Consider the following 19,258-nt stretch of genomic DNA (forward strand, 5'->3'; position numbering starts at 1 on the left):
TTGCAGTGTAATGCAAAGTAAAAAAGTAATAACATAGCAAAGCACTATATATAGTACAGAAAAGGATTATGCCCAGAAAAGTGGTTACAATACTCCCCAAACTAAAATCAAATATAAGAAAAAATCAAAGTATTAAAAGTTTAGTTAGAAGAATCAATTGCTCAGAACCTGTTAATTTCTACATTGTAATCTTTATTTTGTAGTTCTACATTCAGTACTTTCTATTTCGAAAATAGTTTTCCCAGAAAGGTTTGGAATAGAAAAATATAAATTAATGTGAATAGATGTGCCAAGCCAGGACTACGTGATTCTCAGAATTAGTAAATATTACATTTTTGGTACAATAAAACCTCCATGTTTAGAGATGAGAAACTCTGTTGTAAAGGTTTTTAATGTTTTCACTGTATACTTTGATACTAAAATCTGAGTAACATTAATTTAAGGTTTTGAATTAAAGATGAAAATGTAGATATCTACCTCACAACTGCACTTCACAATACAGTATTGCCTTTATTACTGATGGTCACAGTCGAAGTTACAGGCAGAGTCATTAGTATATTCTTTACACTTTTCTGCTAGCCAGAGTGGATATGATTTCTCTATGGAAACTCTTGTCAGTGTGAGCAACATAAACATCAGACACAGACTTGTGCCAACTGGCAATCAGCGATTGAATGCTTACATCACTGATAGATGGCCCTTTACAAGTGATTTGAACTACATGATTAAAAACATCCATAAGTACACCATTTACACAAGGCATGATGTATCCTGATTGTATACGGATAGGCTGTAAAGCAATCTGACAACCTCCTTCGCTGCAGGGATCAACGAGGCAGGCGCACCATTTAATGTATACTACTAAGAGACAGAGCTGGATGTATAATACATACAACTGGAGACAACCATGTGTGAATTTGGCTTAAATGTTGGTGAGAACAATTAGATAGCTCACTGCATATTACATTTCTAAAAAAGTCTAACAACTTAATATTTAAACAGCAAAGGGCACTGGTGTTCTGCTCAACTAATATCAAGTATATGGTTATGGTGGATATGGCTGAAAGGTCTCTCAAAAGTACCCCTGTGAAACAAATAAATTTGTTGTGTGTGCGGAGAAAACAGTACACATGTTAAACTATAAACCTGTTACAAGGGAAAAAAATCTTTTTGAGAAACCAGAATATACTTTAAAATTTGCAAACGTCGCTGGACTTGCAGTAAAAGTGTAGGATGCACTGCCTCCAGCTGTATGTGCTCAATATCATTCACAATTATAACGGTACAGACCGGGTTAATTTGAGGGCCAAAGAAGTATCAGCTACATTCACGAAAAAAGATGTACAGTATCTATTTAAGCAGTGTCACTCATATTAAATGAGGTCTTGTTATTGATAATGAAAAGCCACAGGAGCAGCAGATTTCGGTACACAGTACACTGGAAACAGTTAATGTGCTAAATGACACTTTAGCAATACCACAGGCCAGCACTTCAACACATAGAATATAATTATATACAGACCACCATATCCCTTTCTAAAGTCCAGCTGCTGCTCTTATGCCATGGAGTGATGGTAGAGGAACTACAAAAAAGCAATTTTGGCTTACTCAGTTAAAATGGTGATGCCTCCACCCCCTAGACAACATTATCTGTAAGCGATGTTTAAGTTGATGACTGATTGATTGATTGATTCTGCATATTGCCCAACTCTAAATGAACAAATATTGCTTCAGCAAATTAATTTTTATAATCAGACAAAGTTTTGAATAAAACGCACCAGTAAGAATTTCATCCCACCATATCTTGACATAGTCATCCCGGTCTGTTCTAGATTGCTCATGGTAAAATCCAAGTGCATGTAAGACCTCATGCTCAACAATTGCTCTGGTATCACATCGTTCTCCAATAGAAACATTTTGGCCTTCGTGAAAATCTCCAACATAAGACCAGCACCTGCAGAGAATCAAAAATGCAGCAACACAGAAAGCAAATTGTTTTCATTTAAACGACCAAATACATCATTGTTTAAATGTGGATGAAAAGTCAACCACTTAAATTCCAAATTTTAAGTAAAAGCTAATTTATCTGTGCTGATCACAATTTGGGTCTGATCTGTGATTCTCTGGGGCATTTTTTCTTTATACTTCTCCGGCCATTAGCGGCGGAGTCAATTGGCCCAGTTTCCCACTGCTGTGGATGACAGAAGAGACAAGAATGTTAGCGAATGCGCCCCCTCTAGCCCTGGGGTGGTATTGGTTACCTCCGATAAAGCAGGAAAGTGGTCCACAGACACACATGCATGACAGTAAATATTATCTAATTCTTATGTCTAATGTATTGCTGCAGGTAAGCTACACTTCTTCTGTTACGTGGGTGGAACTCCATGCCATTTGCCTTTATATTCAGGCGGAGGAGATGGTTCCAGCAGTACGTAATAGAGAATTGTCAGAGTATCAGTCTTGTAAATACTGTTTTCTATGGATTTTTCTGGTTTACTGAAAGTTTTGCCTCTGGTTCTTGGATAGCAATTTGAATTTCTTTAGGGTTGCCATTTTAGGCATACCCATTTTATCTGTTTTTTGTTCTTTTCTCTTTTTCTTGACATTTTGATCTTTTTTATTTAAAAGAATTAATTGAATTTACAGAACAGTATTATGTATTTGCCCTTCAGGCCATAAACACTACGTTCAGCCTCTTTCTTGAAGGCCATTTTTATGTACAGTATTTGAGATATTTTAACATATTTTTGCACTTTTAAAGCCAGTGGCCCATTTCTGTACTGGGCAGCTCTTGAGTTTGGGGTCTGGTTGACTGGATGAAGCCTGCTTCTAGGCAGACCAGTGAATGTCCTCTTGTTTTATTTTTGAGGTCTGCACACTTTTCATCATCTAGTGTCATTCTGCTCACAACAAATGATATATGCATACACACATACAATATACTGGGTATAATGAATGAAGTTTCATTTCAATTTTTTCTTAAAATTTCCTTGTGATGTAAAAATCATCTTGATGTAATTTCTGGGTATTTATTCAGTGCTTATATATTGTTATCTTCTTGACAGAAGCCCTCATTTAGAAGTTGAATTTTACTTAACTGATTTTCGGCTATTTTGTTTCGACAATGCATCCCACCATTTTGTGGATTCTGATATTATGATGCATGTCCAGTTTCCAGGGGCATGGCCTCCAGGGCCACAACATCAAGGGATCATTGGTGAAAAGTTAAAAAGTCATCTCATGGCCATTTTGTGTTATCATTTGTGATTCTCTTTATGTGTGATCCTTGGGTCTTGCTCATTGACTTTGATTTTTTGTTTGCATTTCTTTTTATCTCTTTCTTTTTTGACTTCTGTTTTTGATCTTCACTTTGTTTTTTGACACTCCTGTTCTACATTTCTTTTGACCACTTAGTTCAGCCATTGCCCTGGAGCAGTTAACGTAGAGAAAAACTAAAACACTTAAACACAGAGAACATCCAAACTTCATACAGGCATTGACTGGACGAGGCTGAGATTAAAACCCAAGACTCCAGAGCCATGATGTAGCAGTGTTAACCACCTAAGTTGCATGATGTCCACTTGTAATTATGTACACAACTGAACAACATCTCAATACTTTTTTACTATAAAGATAAATAGTAATAACCAAAGAGCTAGTTAGAACTTACCCATCTAACTTCTGAAAGAATAAATATGTGCTTTCCCCTTCATACGGTTTAAAGTCAACACATGACTTTAGACGATACATTTCAAAGGCCTGGAGAATAACACCTTTTGCATTTAGTTCTAAAAAACAAAATATGTTATACAAAATGATATAAATAGTCCTGAGATTGTTACAGGGTGATGAATACAAGAAGAAACAGAAACGTTCAATTATGGAATTTGCTTTAGAACCAATTGCAGTAATGTCAGTGTACATTGGACATTTTGGTGTGTCCTAGAGGCTAATAAATTGAGCTGGGAGTGTCACAAGGGTTAGGGACATCTCTCACCTCTGATTCACTGTGTGATGTGCAGAGATGTTAAATTAGCGTATTTGACCTCCCGGGCTCAGATTGTAAACAACTCATTCAGTTTTTTTTTCAGCTTCCCGAGAACATTTTCTTAAATGACACTGTACTGAACCTTTTGTATTGAAGATGTCATATCCTTAACACATATTATTGAATGCTTTTAAAGAGAAATTAATGGGTAGAATTCACAACACAATGGCTCATTACAACACATACATAGGCCTGTATTAATATCCCCCACTGTGTTGATATATGTTGTTATTTTCTAATCCTCATATTTTCTATTGTTAAGTCAAAATGGGATATCGGTGTTCAAAATCCAATATGAGTAGTGTTGTATAATTACAAATTAGAGATAATGAAATAAAGAGAGCAATGGACTAGACTCTTACTGAATATTTTTCACCTTTTTCCTTCTCTTCTCTTCTCTCTTTTACCACAGCATCTCCAAATTAATATCCTAAGGTATCGTAGTTATCAAGTGAGCACAACAGCCATGTTACGCAGGAGTGGACCAGTTGTAAATTTAAAGTTTTGTTGTACATGAGTGCATAGCACACTTCTACCACAATATAAACACAATTGGAATCTTGGAAGAAATTGTTCTAGCATATAGATGATTTTTAAAGGATTATGTCTTGGTAAGATCAAGAATAATCATATGTACACTTACAGTTGGGGAAATTCCAAACACACAGGAAACAATGTTAAAGTGGTATGGGCATACCATGAGAAGAGAGGTAAAGAATGTTGGGAGTAAAATCATGGATATGGAGGTGTCAGGATGGAGGAGAAGAGGACAACTAAAGAATAACAGCGGATGGACTGTTTGAAGGGAGATCTAAGGGTGAAAGTGACATCAGATGAGGAAGTATACAAAAGATATGAGTGGTCAAGGGTGGTCGAATATAGCAACGTCACATGAAAGTGTAAAAAGCTTAAAAAGTAGAAGAATAAGATTTAGGAGGCCGTTGCCTCACTCCATATTGCACACAAATGTCAGTGCAGTCAGCCGACAGCCAGAAACCATCGACATATCATATCGACAAAGCATTGCAGGGTTGTCCTTTTATTAATATTTCACTGCAGTTTAGCAGTGATTGTGTGCTCTTCATGTCTAAGCTCAAACATTTTAACAACTAACTGACAAACTGAAATTTACAAACTCATAATGTAACTTTGCTGGAATTTCTGACAAAAATTCGAAACCTGCACATCACTACTATTCATTTTTGCAACTTGAACTAAATTTTTATATTTCAAATCGCTGCCTGTTACAGCAATCTGTAAATATTATATTATTCTCATAATTCACTTTTCCTTTCTCATATTTTACAGTTAGCAGAATTTCACATTTACCTAAAGTATCAGACAGGATATAAGGAATTGGGAATTTCCATCTTGTTGATTCATCTCTGAGTCCATTTCGCTCTGGCTGTTTAAAAGAATGAAAAACAAAGTCTTTAATAGAAATAATAATAATAATAATAATCGCTTGGGCTCCTTCATACCAACAGAAATTCACATGCATAACGCCCCCCTTGGACTGTAACATCAGCAGAATCAAGGAACTGGTTATTGACTTTCACCATACCAGACAGCCTGGACTAGACTCGTGACACAAACGAACTTTATAAGAAAGGACAGAACAGATTCTCTTTTCTTAGGAAGATGCGCTCTTTTAATACGGGTACTGATATCTTTTACATGTTTTATAACTCTGGGATGGCCAGTGTGATTGTCACTGGGTTTCTGTGCCCCCTAACTAGATTAATCAGGGTTAATAATAGAATGGACGGATTATGTTTTCTTGTAAGACCCTTTAAGTGGACAGTTGGTTTGAGAATATATGCTAGATATATACAGCATACCACTAAACAACATTGATCAGGTTTATAATCTGTGTTTTTCCTTTTAATATTTGTTGAAGTATTTTTTTAAGTCTTTTACTATCTTAGAATGTGTACACAAAATGAATTCTTTATTGCTTATAGTCTTCCTAACTTCAGCTTCCACCTGTAAATTGAATTTGCTTCTCCTTGTGCCTTGTGGCTGATGTGATTCGATTGCTGTTTTGGCCCCCTTTAGCTTTTGTTAATTTGTTTCCAGGAGTTCAGACTTTGTGATCAAAGGCACACAGTTAGTGTCTTAAGCTACAGGCGGACTCAACTTTCAAATGATCTTAAATGTACAAGACATAGCTAAAAGTTATTTGTTGTCTAGATCATCTTTATAGTTAAGGTTTTCACACGTAGTGTATTAGATTTTAGTCTTTTTATCTTTTTACAGTACATTCTTCTCTCTTTAATGGATGATTCATTAACTTTTGGCCAAGTAATTTCCAGGTGTTACTGGGCAAAGGTTACAATCCTATAGCAACGCTTTCTCCATGGCTTCATATATAAATACCATAGTTTACCAAAATGTTTCTCTAGATATGTATTATTTGTCAAATGAGTAGAATATCCTTGTGCTGGGAAATAGTTAATAGTTAAAATAGGTGCCTCTAGGATTGTGCTTTCCTTCCCAATTTACAATGTTAGTAACTTTTGTTTTTATTTACTCATGCTGTTTATTTTCTAAATTCTCTTCCATAAATAAAAGTTCATTGGCAGGCACAAACATCCTACTGGCAGGATGTGCAATACAGGAACTAAATAAGGTATAATGTCAGTCCATCGCAGGGCATACTAACACACCCATTCCAACTCATTCATATGAGGTTGATTTAGAGCCCAAAATGAACTTAATATGCACACACATACAGCAGTATATAGAAAGAAAGTAGAGTAGCCACAGAAAAACAAACCAAACAAGAAGGATTTATTGTTAAATGTGTGTTTAATATGAATCAAGGGATGTGATACTTAGACTCTAAAGTAAAGTATGAAGACTCTGTCAGGTGTAATGTGTAAAGATCTGGGGCCTCATGTATAAACGGAGTATGCACAAAAATGTTGTGTACGCCTGTTTCCATGCTGACATCACAATGTATAAAAACTAAACTTGCCGTAAAGCCACACATATTCGCACGCCAGCTCAAACCATTGTGTACGCAAGGTTTATGAAAGATAAAATTAGTATATTCATGTATTATCATAAATAAATATAGAAAAATATATAAGCATTAACTTTAGTGCAAATATTAATGCAAGTCAGGCCTGCTAAACGAATGGTTAAATAAAGGCACATGCCATATTTCTTTTTTAAATAAAGCTTAGCTCTAGCCACCAATATAAACTAGCTTGAAGACCAAGGAAGGGAAATGATAAGATAAGACAGCCCAAGGGTGGAAAAAGGGGGAATGTCTGTAAGCTCAAGGCCGACTAGAAAATAAGGCGAAGCAGAAAAGTAGAGACCAATAACAAATGATAAAAATAATAGTGGTTATTATGAAAGAATATGACAGGCCAGCTGCAGAAAAAGGAGTCAGAATGGACAGCGAATGAGCTGTTTCAAGCGAGGTCAGAGTGATAAATGATAATATAAACTGTAAGTTTTTAACTGTTCGGGGCTTGACTCGATTTGGCCGAAATGGTTTGAGTCCATGTTATTGTTTTATTGCAATAAAGCTATATACTCTGTTTGCCTATCCTCTGAGTCCTAGAGCCTTCAATTCAGGTAAAGTCCTGGGGCCTCATGTATAACGCCGTGCGTAGAACTCACACTATAACATGGCGTAAGCACAAAAGCCGAAATGTGCTTACGCACAGAAAAATCTAGATGCTGGAATCTCTGCGTACTCCAACTTCCACGTTCTTCCGTTACATAAATCCCGATCAGCGTGAAAACTAACGCTCGTGCACGCGCTTTATGTAACGCCCCAACTCCTCCCAGAATTACGCCTCTTTGAATATGCAAATCAATATAAATCGCCCTTAAGTGCAGCCTTCTGTGAAAAGACAATGGGAAAAGCACGGGGGAAATATAAGAATTTCAGCGAATACCAAGTGGAGGCAAAGGAAAAACATACTATTTGTTCAAATAAACCGTGGTATAATCAACAAAAGGAAGTTGATCGAGTGACATAGCGTGTTGGAGAAACTTGAAAGCTCACATTCACAAAATCGCACAGTGCCGGAAATAAAAAAGAAGTCACATATCAAAGTCGCCGTGAAAAGCCGAGTTGTAAGCCCACTGTCTGAGTGTCATATGAAAGCTTATTAGGGTATAGAGAAAAAAGGCACACGGTGGGAAAAAAGCACGAAATGTCAACTTCAATCTCGACATTTCCACTTTAATCACGTAGTTTATTTTGTCATTAAAGTAAAACATCATAAACTTCATCTTAGAATCGTTTAATTAACTAGTTTCTCAAATCACATCGTAATTAAAGCAGCACGTTAAATGCTTTGTTTTGCATTTGATCTTCTATGTGCCTATGTGTGTGAATCACTACTTGCTTCTTAAACTGGCTCTCTTCCTCCGACAGGACACAGAATTAATTACATTCGTGATATTACAGCTCTCTGAATAACTAAAATACTGAGATGTATACGTGATGTCATTTTCATGATGATAGGAGTTAAAGCACATTATTAAACATGTGTTTCACTTCGATGAAATAATTTATTGCAGCAGTATCCAGGGGTGGCTCTAGGCTTGTGGTGACACTGGGCAGAGGAAGAATTGGTGGCTCCTTCGCCCGCCTGTCAGTAAGGTAGCTTATGCACGGCGGATGGCCACGTCCGTTGCAGACACTGCATAGCCGGCTCGTGCTCATGACACAAGCATTTCACTTTTGCCGAAATTTGTCGCTACGTTTTTAGCTGTGTTGTTATTTTCTCTTTCTGTGTTATATTCAATATATATTGGCGTAGCCGTCACTGCAGTCAGTGCTTTTCTTTCCCCAAGTAACCGATCGCCATAGGCCTACAATCAGATCTGTAATAGACGTTAAGCCACCTGTAAGCTTTTCGCCGATTCTTCAACGTTTAAAGAACATTGAAATATCTTCGTAGTACATGTTTAATTATTCTATCCTTAACGACACTCCCAGTGAAGAATATAGATTATTTAAATAAAGTTAAAGTTTAATCTGTATAATTTAACAAATATATTTTGCTGCATTTCACCTTAAAAATGATATCGTCATCATATGTAAATACGCGCTTTATAAAGTGGCTCAGGTTTTGCGATATTATAACTGTAGTGCAAGTTTACAGTGGGGTGATTGTACTTATAAGTACAAACAGTTCTACAAGGTGCAATTGATTGAGTGCATTTAAAGTTCTTGGGATGAAACTGTTTCTGAACCGCGAGGTCTGTACAGGAAAGGCTTTAAAACGTTTTGCAGTGGCTGAGACAGCGTGTCCTTGAAGCTGTATACCGATAATTCTCTTTCCGATCAGCTGCTGCTGTGATTCACACTCAGATACAGTGATATAAATACTCCGAGTCGTGCAGTAAGAGTAATATGGAAAAAGATGATCCGCTGTGGCAACTCCTAACGGGAGGAGCTGAAAGAAGAAGAAGGAGAAGAAGAAGAAGAAGAAGAAGAAGAAGGAGAAGTGAGAGTAACAACGCTAAAGCAGTTATGGTATTTGGAATATTATGGCTGTTCCCTGGACCATTATATTGTTACAAGTTAATTAATATCAGATGCGTTACACTAATAAACAATATGCGGTTAGTTTCAGTGTATTTATAAAGCCGCGTCAGGAAAATAATGAGTAACCACACAGGAACAGTAGCATTGCTTTGACGCTGGGTGCCGCCAGTCTGCAAAACCGAGCGGAGAACTTGCATACGACAAGGCATGAGGTACGTGCGTGGCTTTACGCCAAGTGTAGGTTTTATACATCGCGATTTAAACGTGGAAAAGTTCTTACACAACATTTCTGTGCATACGCACCATTTATACATGAGGCCCCTGACGATTTCACTTCGACTGGTTTTGGTTCGGTTTTGCAAACTGGCAGCACCCAGCATCAAAGCAGTGCTACCGTTCCTAGGTGCCTTCCCTTTATTTCTTAGATTCACATCACTGACACGGCTTTATCAAATACATTGAAATTAACCGCATATCATTTTTTAGTTTAAGGCATCTAATTGTAATCAACCTGTAACCATATAATAGTGCACAGAATGGCCAAACTATTCCAAATATCATAGCCACTTTAGCATTGTCACTCTCAGTACACCACTCAGAGTATTTTAACCCACTCTTTCTGAGTGTGGAATCACAGCTATACAGCAGCTGATCAGAAAGCTCTGTGGCAGATTGTGTCAAGAGCGGAGAGAATTATTGGGGTACAGCTTCTGGCACACATTCCCTCAGCCATGTGCACAGTCTATTTGAACTTCTCCCATTTGGTAAACTCTTCAGAGCATTTCTTATACGAACCTCGAGGTTCAGAATCAGTTTCATCCCAAGAGCCATAAACACACTCAATCAGTCCATCAAGTGCTCCCGGTAGAACTGTTTGTACTTATAAGTACAATCACCTCACTGTAAACTTGCATTACAGTTGCACTATTGAGCCACTTATGCTTTCATATTGCATATCTTTCATTTTGTATCGTATTATTATTATTGTTGTTGTTGTTGTTATTGTTGTTGTTATTTTACCATTTTATAGGAAAATAAGTTTATGGAGGATTTGCATATTGTATCGCATTGTACCATACAATAACAATAAAGGAATTCAATTTAATTCAATTCAATTCAATAGAAGAGAGCGCGTATTTACAGATCATAATGACTGGCTTTTAAGTCAATTTAGATTTCCTGACGCTATCTTCTCATAGCTCATGATATCATTTTAAAGATGAAATGCAGTAAAGTATATATATTACATTATATTATATATATATATATATATATATATATATATATATATATACTAGTAAAATACCAGCCAGCGGAGAAGTAGTGTGTTAAAGAAGCAATGAAAAGAAAAGGAAACATTTTGAAAATAACGTAACCTGATTGTCAATGTAATTGTTTTGTCACTGTTGTGAGTAATGAGTGTTGTTGTCATATATATATGTATATATATATATTTATATATATTTACACACACACACATAAACATATATATATATATATATATATATACATATCTATACATATACACATATATACATACATATATATCTACATATATACACACACATATATAAACATATATATACATATACACACATATCTACATATATACACACACAGCTATTTCGTATCAGTGCAATACACTGTTTGTTAAAACGGTTGACTCCCGCTCTTACATGCAATAACAAATCAAATCATTCAGTTGTCTTTGCTCATATGTCATTTTAGAGCTGGACGCCTGGCATCTTTTTTTGGCCACAAGTTCGTTTCTATTTGGTGTGAGGTTCTGTGTTGTGGAGATTCTCAGGATGGATTGCAGGTGCTCATCAGTGAGGCGACTGCTGTGTGCTGTTTTGTTATTCTTTATCACTGAGAAGAGCTTCTCACACAGATATGTGCTACCAAACATGCACAAGGTTCGAGCCGCATGTAGACGGACTTTTTTTGTTCTTCAAAGTCACCAAAGCGCCGTGCAAACTCAGTGCGCAATAACTCTAGTAAGCGGTAAGTGTTCGGCAAGGCAGCTGAAGCGCTGCATTATGGGATCTGTAGTTTATTGTGTTACCAGCACTTCATATACCCGGCTTTAATAACAATAATACAGTATATAAAATGATCTCGGGCGGATATAATTACACGCCGGTCCGGATGTGGCCCGCGCCCTTGAGTTTGACACATATGGACTAAATAGAACTTGAAAAGATATATTTTTTCAAATGTGATCGCGCAATTCAGATAGAGTTGACGCCAAGACTACAGCCTGCATGCCTCAATGAGTCATCCTCCCCTCGCTCTTACTTTTTTACCGTTCATCTAATGAATACACTGAGTATGGCTTTACCAAAACAATCATTGATGGCGAATAAAGTATCCATTATTCGAGTATGTAGAGCGGGATATATATAAATATACATATATATACCCGCGTATCGCAGCGGAGAAGTAGTGTGTTAAAAAAGGTAGAAAAAGAAAAGGGAACATTTTAAAATAACGTAACATGACTGTCAATATACAGTATTTGTTTTGTGAGTGTTACTGAGTGTTGCTGTCATCAAGGATTTGATTATCATTATTTCTTTCAATCAGGTTCGTATTTGTAGGATGTGTTGTGTTCAAGTTACATTCCGTGTTTGTCAATCGTTGTAAAGATGACAGGTTTCATTCATCGATTCGTTTCTTACTGCATCAATAAACAGCTCGTCTTCTTCTTTATCTGAGACCTGACACACTGCATGCACGGGTTTTTTACACTGTCTTCCTTTAGCGGGACATTGACTTTTTCCACCGTGTGATTTGTTTCCACAGTAGCTGCATTTATGAATATGCTTATCAGACGCTTCATATTTTTTGCTGCCTTTTCAATTGTGTAATTCGGTTTTGTTCAGCTCTTTGGAACTGTTGCTTTTTATCTGTGCACTGCGTCAGTTCACGTGAGCCACTCGGTGTACTTGCATCGAAGTTTCCCAGCTGTGCTGGTGCCATCTCGTGCTATGTCCATAGCTTTATTTAATGTTACCTTAGTCCTAGCACTTAAAACTTTCTCTCGCAGTTTCGCTGAGTTTGTGTCAAACACCACCCTGACCATCTCATCTTCCTCTCCATAAGCACAGTCCTTCACCCGTGAATATTTACCCGTGGCAGTTTGCTATTGGATTGCCGCTGACGGACGGCCTTATACGGGCAGGCACTAAATTACAAACGCCAGCGGCAGCCTGTCTATGAACTTAATTTAAAGTGTAGGTTTACATCGTGCTTTGTTTCAAGTAGCAGAACTCATGAATATGGTTGTATATGTCACTCGCCGCTTCTTATTGTTTCGCTGCCTTCTCGATTATATAATGCATGTTTTCTTCAGCGCTTTTTGAGGTCTTCCTGGTTTTCTATGTACTGCGTGATTACGTGGAAGGCGTGATGATGTCACACGAAACTCCGCCCCCACGGCGTTGAAGCTCATCTCCATTACAGTAAATGGAGAAAACTGCTTCCAGTTATGACCATTACGCGTAGAATTTCGATATAAAACCTGCCCAACTTTTGTAAGGAAGCTGTAAGGAATGAACCTGCCAAATATCAGCCTTCCACCCACACGGGAAGTTGGAGAATTAGTGATGAGTCAGTGAGTGAGTCAGTGAGTGAGTCAGTGAGTGAGTGAGGGCTTTGCCTTTTATTAGTATAGATATATATATATATATATATATATATAATTTCTTTTTTAATTAAAGCTTAGCTCTAGCCACCAATATAAACTAGCTTGAAGACCAAGGAAGGGAAATGATAAGATAAGACAGCCCAAGGGTGGAAAAAGGGGGAACGTCTGTAAGCTCAAGGCCGACTAGAAAATAAGACAAAGCAGAAAATATATATATATATACATTACAGATAATTTGTTAACTTCATTTAAATAAAATAATATATACTGTTATTAATTAAACGGGCGGTATGGTGGCGCAGTGGTAGTGCTGCTGCCTCGCAGTTAGGGTTCGCTTCCCGGGTCCTCCCTGCGTGGAGTTTGCATGTTCTCCCCGTGTCTGCATTGGTTTCCTCCGGGTACTCCAGTTTCCTCCCATGGTCCAAAGACATGCAGGTTAGATGGATTGGTGATTCTAAACTGTCCTGTGTGTGTCCTGCAGTGGGTTGGTACCCTGCCTGGGATTGGTTCCTGCCTTGCGCCCTGTGTTGGCTGGGATTGGCTCCAGCAGACCCCTGTGTTTGGATTCAACGGGTTGGAAGATGGATGGGTTATTAATTAAACGTGTGGACAGTGATAGAGATGAACTGGTGCCCCATTCAGGGATTGTTTTTGCCTCACGCTATATGCTTGCTGGGACTGGTGCGACCTTGGATGGATAGATGGAATAATTAAACATGCACTACGAAGATATTTCAATGTTCTGCTCCTTAAACGTTTTGAAGAATCGCTGTTCTAAGCTTATAGATGGCTTGACATTCATTAAAGAGCTGATTGTGAGGCAATTAGTTACTTAGAAAAAGAAAACGAAGGACAGGAAATGGTGGTTAGTAAGTTTAAAGGAGACATTACTGTGCATCAAGCATCTTGCGGTAGGTAGGAACAATCCCTGGACGGGGCACCAGCTCATTGCTAATATTGCGCCACTGCGCCCTGATGTTTAATACATATTTTAATTAATTTCATCATGAAAATGATATCAAGCATATATCTAAGCATTTAAATTGTTCAGAGAGCTGTAATATCATGAATGTAATGGATTCCATGTCCTGTCGGAGGAACAGAAAGCCCGTTTAAGAAGCACATAGTGATTCACACACATAGAGCACATAGAAGAACAAATACAAAACAAAGCATTTAACGTGCTACCTTAGTTATGATGGGATGTGAGAAACTAGTAAATTAAATGATTTTAAGATAAAGTTTATGATGTTCTACTTTAATGATAAAATAAACTACATGATTAAAGTTGACATTTCATGCTTTTTTCCCACTGTGTGCCTGGTTTTTTTCTCTTTTCTCTGCACTCTAATAAGCTTTCATATGACACTCGGACGGTGGGCTGTGACTCGCCTTTTCATGGTGACTTTAATATCTGACCACTTCTTTTTTATTTCGGGCACTGTGTTACTTTGTGAACTGGAGCTTTCGAGTTTCTCTGACACGCTATGTCACTCGATCAACTTCCTTTGGTTGTTTATACCACTGTTTAAACCAACAAATAGTACATTTTTCCTTGCCTCTACTTGGTATTCACTGAAATTATTCTTTTACCATTGCCTTTGCACAGAACACTGAGCTTAAGGGCTATTTATATTGATCTGCATATTCAAGCAGGTGTATTTCTGGGAGGAGTTTGGGGCGGGACAACAGGTGCGTGCACGTGCATTACTTTTCACACAGGATTTATGGAGCAGAAGAACATGGAAGTTGGCAAACACACAGATTCATGCATTTGGATTTTTTTGTGCATACGCACATTTCAGCTTTTGTCCGTATGCCATGTTTTAGTGTGAATTCTACACACGCCGTTATGCATGAGGGCCCTGGAGTTCTCCTTTGGCAATAACGCTCTGACATAATTAATCTGTGCAAAAAAAAGTTAAATGTAATCATCAGCCTCTGTAAATCAGAAAATAAACATGATATCTCTGATAATATTCTTGTGTTTTTTAGAGATTTTTAGTCAAACTGATGCTTTATTTATGGGTTTCTGTTACCAGAATGTACTCAACAAACTCTTTTCTGCATGGCTGTACAATTGAGCCTTGAGTATGACCCAGTACGTGGCGCTACTGGGAAAAAAAATATCACAGGTAATTTTACTTAGATAAAATAAGTATAACAAGGTTACTCATTGCTTTAAAAAGTAATCAGACACATATTTTTACTTTTATTGTGTTGCCCTACTGCTTTTGAGACTACGTTGCTCAGTTTAGCACTGTTTATTCAGCTCATCAATACAAATGTAACTGTTCTGAAATATGGAGACAGATTATTTCAGCCAGGAGGAAGAATAGTGTGATCATCCAAACATTTGCCTCTGGAAATGTATTTTCCGGATGTTTCTAATTGTGGCTGCTGAAAATGTGTGCAAACTAAACACATGTGCAAACTGGCAGAGTGCAACGGATATGAGCAGATTACAAAATCCTTAACAGCAACCCGGTTAAGGGTTTACATGGCCACATAATCAGGTTATTTGTGGAGAAACTGACCTCTGTTATCCAGTTTTTTCAGGGGGCAATGACCTGATTTCTCTATTTGGGTAAAGGGTTTACATGGAATTTTAGAAGTCACATTTCTGTTAATAATTGGGCATACAAATGTGCTAACTGATTGTTAACAAATCTACTGTACTTTGAAACATAAATCATAAGGCAGCAACTTTCCTCTTCTCTAAATCATGTATGTTGTGAATGGTGTTTTTTTTGTTTGTTTTTTGTTATGGGAAATTCTGAATAATTTTTACAAATGAGTCCAAATGAATGTTTTTTTAATTCAAGAAGTATGATGTTAGGTTTTATTTAGATGTTGTTGTTAAAAAATGTTTATATCACAACACTCATCTTGAGACCATGTAAAAGTTGATATGTGTGTTTCCATATTATCTGAGATATTGGCAATTAAATCTTTAGCATATATTTTGGTGTTTTCAAACCTCTTTTTCTCAGTTAAGACTTTGATTTGTTGGTTGGCGTATTGGGACTTAATAAGAGATTCGTTTGACTTTCTGGTTATGAAACTAGGCAAGTATCCTTGATTAGGCTTGCTGTTCCAGTTAGAGCTGGCTTGGTGACCTAGACAGTTGACTAGAATAGCATAATTTGGAAGTCAACATTTTTTAAACAATATAGACCTATGAACACTCAAAAACTGAAGCACAGGATACAACATAGATAATAATCCAACAATAACAAGAACAATAATAATTATGATAATAGTAATAATGATCCTCAAACTGGCATAGCATGGAACACACTGATGTGCCAAAATAAAATTAAACAATCAAAAAGGCAACAGGACTGCAACTCTTGCATCTCAATGCATTGCCAAAGGTTAGTTTAATTTATAACTATAATAGACTATAATTTAATGAAAAGTGGTTTTACATTAAAATGTGAGTTAAAAGTTGGTAGAATATTTTCTCATCCATTTTTTATAACCATCTATGATATTAACAACTGGCACACTAAAAACGTTCTACATAATGTCCACATCTCCCTATCTCACCGGACTAGTTCTGTGAGGCTGTGCATTGATCAGATTGTTATATTGCATCATTTGCATATACTGCATTAGCGAGGATAAAGTAAATAGAAATCATGAGTAAATGTTTGAAGATATTTATTATACTTCAGTTTCATTGAATTTTGCGTTTACATTAAGCTTGTCAATGTATTTCAGTAACCTAAATGAAATGGAAATGTTTATGGAGTTGCCTTGGTAAGCTTTTATCTAGGATGTCACCGTTATCATAAACTACGTGTTAGGCTGGCAGTCTAAATACAGAGCTACAGAACATATGTAGTAACTTGATTATGTGAAACTAATGTGATTATTATTTTTCTTTAGAGAAATGTTAAGTGTAACAATAAATAAATAAAGCCTGCTATTACATGTTTTCTGAAATGGCACTGCTTAAGTGTGTATTTTTCTGAGAGAGTCTTGTAAACAGACGTTACTATGAGTAATCAAATGTCTCCATGAACATCTTCAAATTGTCAGTCCACTTGTATTTAACTCTTCCCAGTCTTGGCTCTCCTCTGGTATCTCCCAATTTTCATGCAGAGGTCTGGCAGTTATGATTCCACTCAAAGCAAAGGGGGTGGTGAAGTGCCATTTATACAGTAGTTTTGCCTAGGATTAAAAACCTGCTACAGCCAGACAAGCTCTTTTTTATGAAAGAAAATCAACATCTCCATAGAGGCAGCACACTGTATTATTTGCAGTATGAACAATGTGTCCTCTCTTGGGTACCTTTGATTAGGACTGACCAAGAATAAAATAGGTGAAGCACCCTCCACCAAATTATTGTTTCTCATGATTGTTTGTCTGCTAATAATAGCACTAGGGTGTTGTACCATGTTAGCCATTATGGATGTAATATAGCAAGATATAAATGAAAATGTAAAAAGATATACATCTTGCCTGAACAAGGGGCCTGAGTTGCCTCAAAAGCTTGCATATTGTAATCTTTTTAGTTAGCCAATAAAAGGTGTCATTTTGCAAGACTTCTCATTTCTGATAATAATAAATATAACTTAAAATAACTATAAATTAATGCATTTGTGTATTACTGTGATTCTACCTTAGAAAAAAATTGTGAATTGACAGAAAGAACATAAAGGTGAGGATGCTTAATTGCACAGACAATTAATTAATTTAATTTTGTCTAAGAGTTAATGACACCATATTCTCTGGCTAAAATTATTGACACTAGAAGATGATAATAGAAAATAATATCAAAATATAAAGAAAATGACATATATTTTTTAAATATTTGGAAACAGAGGGGGTAATTAATTAAAACTACTTACAGGAAGTGCAATATCTCCTTCAAAGAGGTGTCTTTTGGATGCTGCTAGAAATAAAATAAAACAAGTGTATTCTTAGCATTTTATGAACAAGAATTGAGCTAATGTACTAAAGCAGTTCTTCAACAGGTTTGACTCTTGACTTCTTGTCAAGCAGCTCCCCCAACACTGCTAGCCTCTGTGCGCTTGCTGAGGAGGTTCCAAAATCCCAACTGGCATCTCTACCTTGCATGAGTCTTCCTTTACAATGACATCACACCCATAGTTTCCTGCCCCTTTACACTTCCTCTACTGCCGTCTCTGGTTATCAAGTGAAGAGAGAGATGGGTAAACACTGCACAAACACGGCTGCATAGCAGGATGGAATCAGCACACAAATGTGCCAGTCAGCTCTGTGGGATCCTTCAACACTTGTTCTCGCTTTCCCTGAGTTTGCAGAAGGTTCCACAGCTGTGGAAAACACCCTGTGTAGGTCCAACGCCAAAGAAAGGGCATGGAAGTGATCCCAATGACTTCAGACATCATGAAGATCTTTGAGAGGCTTGCCCTGAAACAGCTCCGATTCCTACTTTCAGAACATTTGGATCCTCTGAAGTATGTCTATCAGGCATATATAGGTGATTACTCACACTTGGAAAAAGCTGGCACCAGAGTCAAGTCAATGTTCTTGGACTTTTTGAATGCCTTTAACACCATGCTGCCTCATCAACTGGATAAAAAGCTCAAGGCTTTGTATTTTGATGCCTCCACAATCTCCTGGATCATGGCGTACCTGACCAAAAGATAGCATTTTTGTGAAGCTCGGGAACTGTGTGTCAGAAATGGTGGTGTGTAAGAATGGAGCACTTCAGGGAACTGTCTTGTCAACCCTTCCTGTTTACTCTCTACACAACAGACTTCCAGTATAATACCAGCACTTGCCATCCCCAGAAATTCTCAGATATCTCTTCCAAAGGTTGAATGAATAATGGAGACAAGTTAGGGTACAGGAGGTTTGTGGAGGACTTTGTCCTGTGGTACACAGAGAACCAACTTCAACTCATCATCAGCAAGACGGAAGAGTTGGTGTTGGGCTTCCGGCATGCCAAAGAGCCTCTGAGGCCAGTCACCATTCAGCGGAAGGAAGCAGAAGTACTGCAGAGCTACAAGAACTTGGGGGTTCACATAAAAGACTAACTGAACTG

General features: G+C 37.2%; 1 protein-coding gene across 1 annotated transcript in view; it reads right to left on the bottom strand.

The window, feature by feature from the left end:
- LOC120526661 (meprin A subunit alpha-like) overlaps positions 1 to 19,258 on the bottom strand; it is a 50,585-nt gene that overhangs the window by 18,920 nt on the left and 12,407 nt on the right. Inside the window, exons 2-4 of the mRNA XM_039749815.1 lie at positions 5,378 to 5,453; positions 3,671 to 3,788; positions 1,779 to 1,954 (exon numbers count right to left, since the gene is read on the bottom strand). Of these exons, the coding sequence (XP_039605749.1) occupies positions 1,779 to 1,954; positions 3,671 to 3,788; positions 5,378 to 5,453 (370 nt within the window). The remainder of the gene's footprint in view (positions 1 to 1,778; positions 1,955 to 3,670; positions 3,789 to 5,377; positions 5,454 to 19,258) is intronic.

Source organism: Polypterus senegalus, chromosome 3, assembly GCF_016835505.1.
Source record: "Polypterus senegalus isolate Bchr_013 chromosome 3, ASM1683550v1, whole genome shotgun sequence".
NCBI classification, from domain to species: Eukaryota; Metazoa; Chordata; class Cladistia; order Polypteriformes; family Polypteridae; genus Polypterus; species Polypterus senegalus.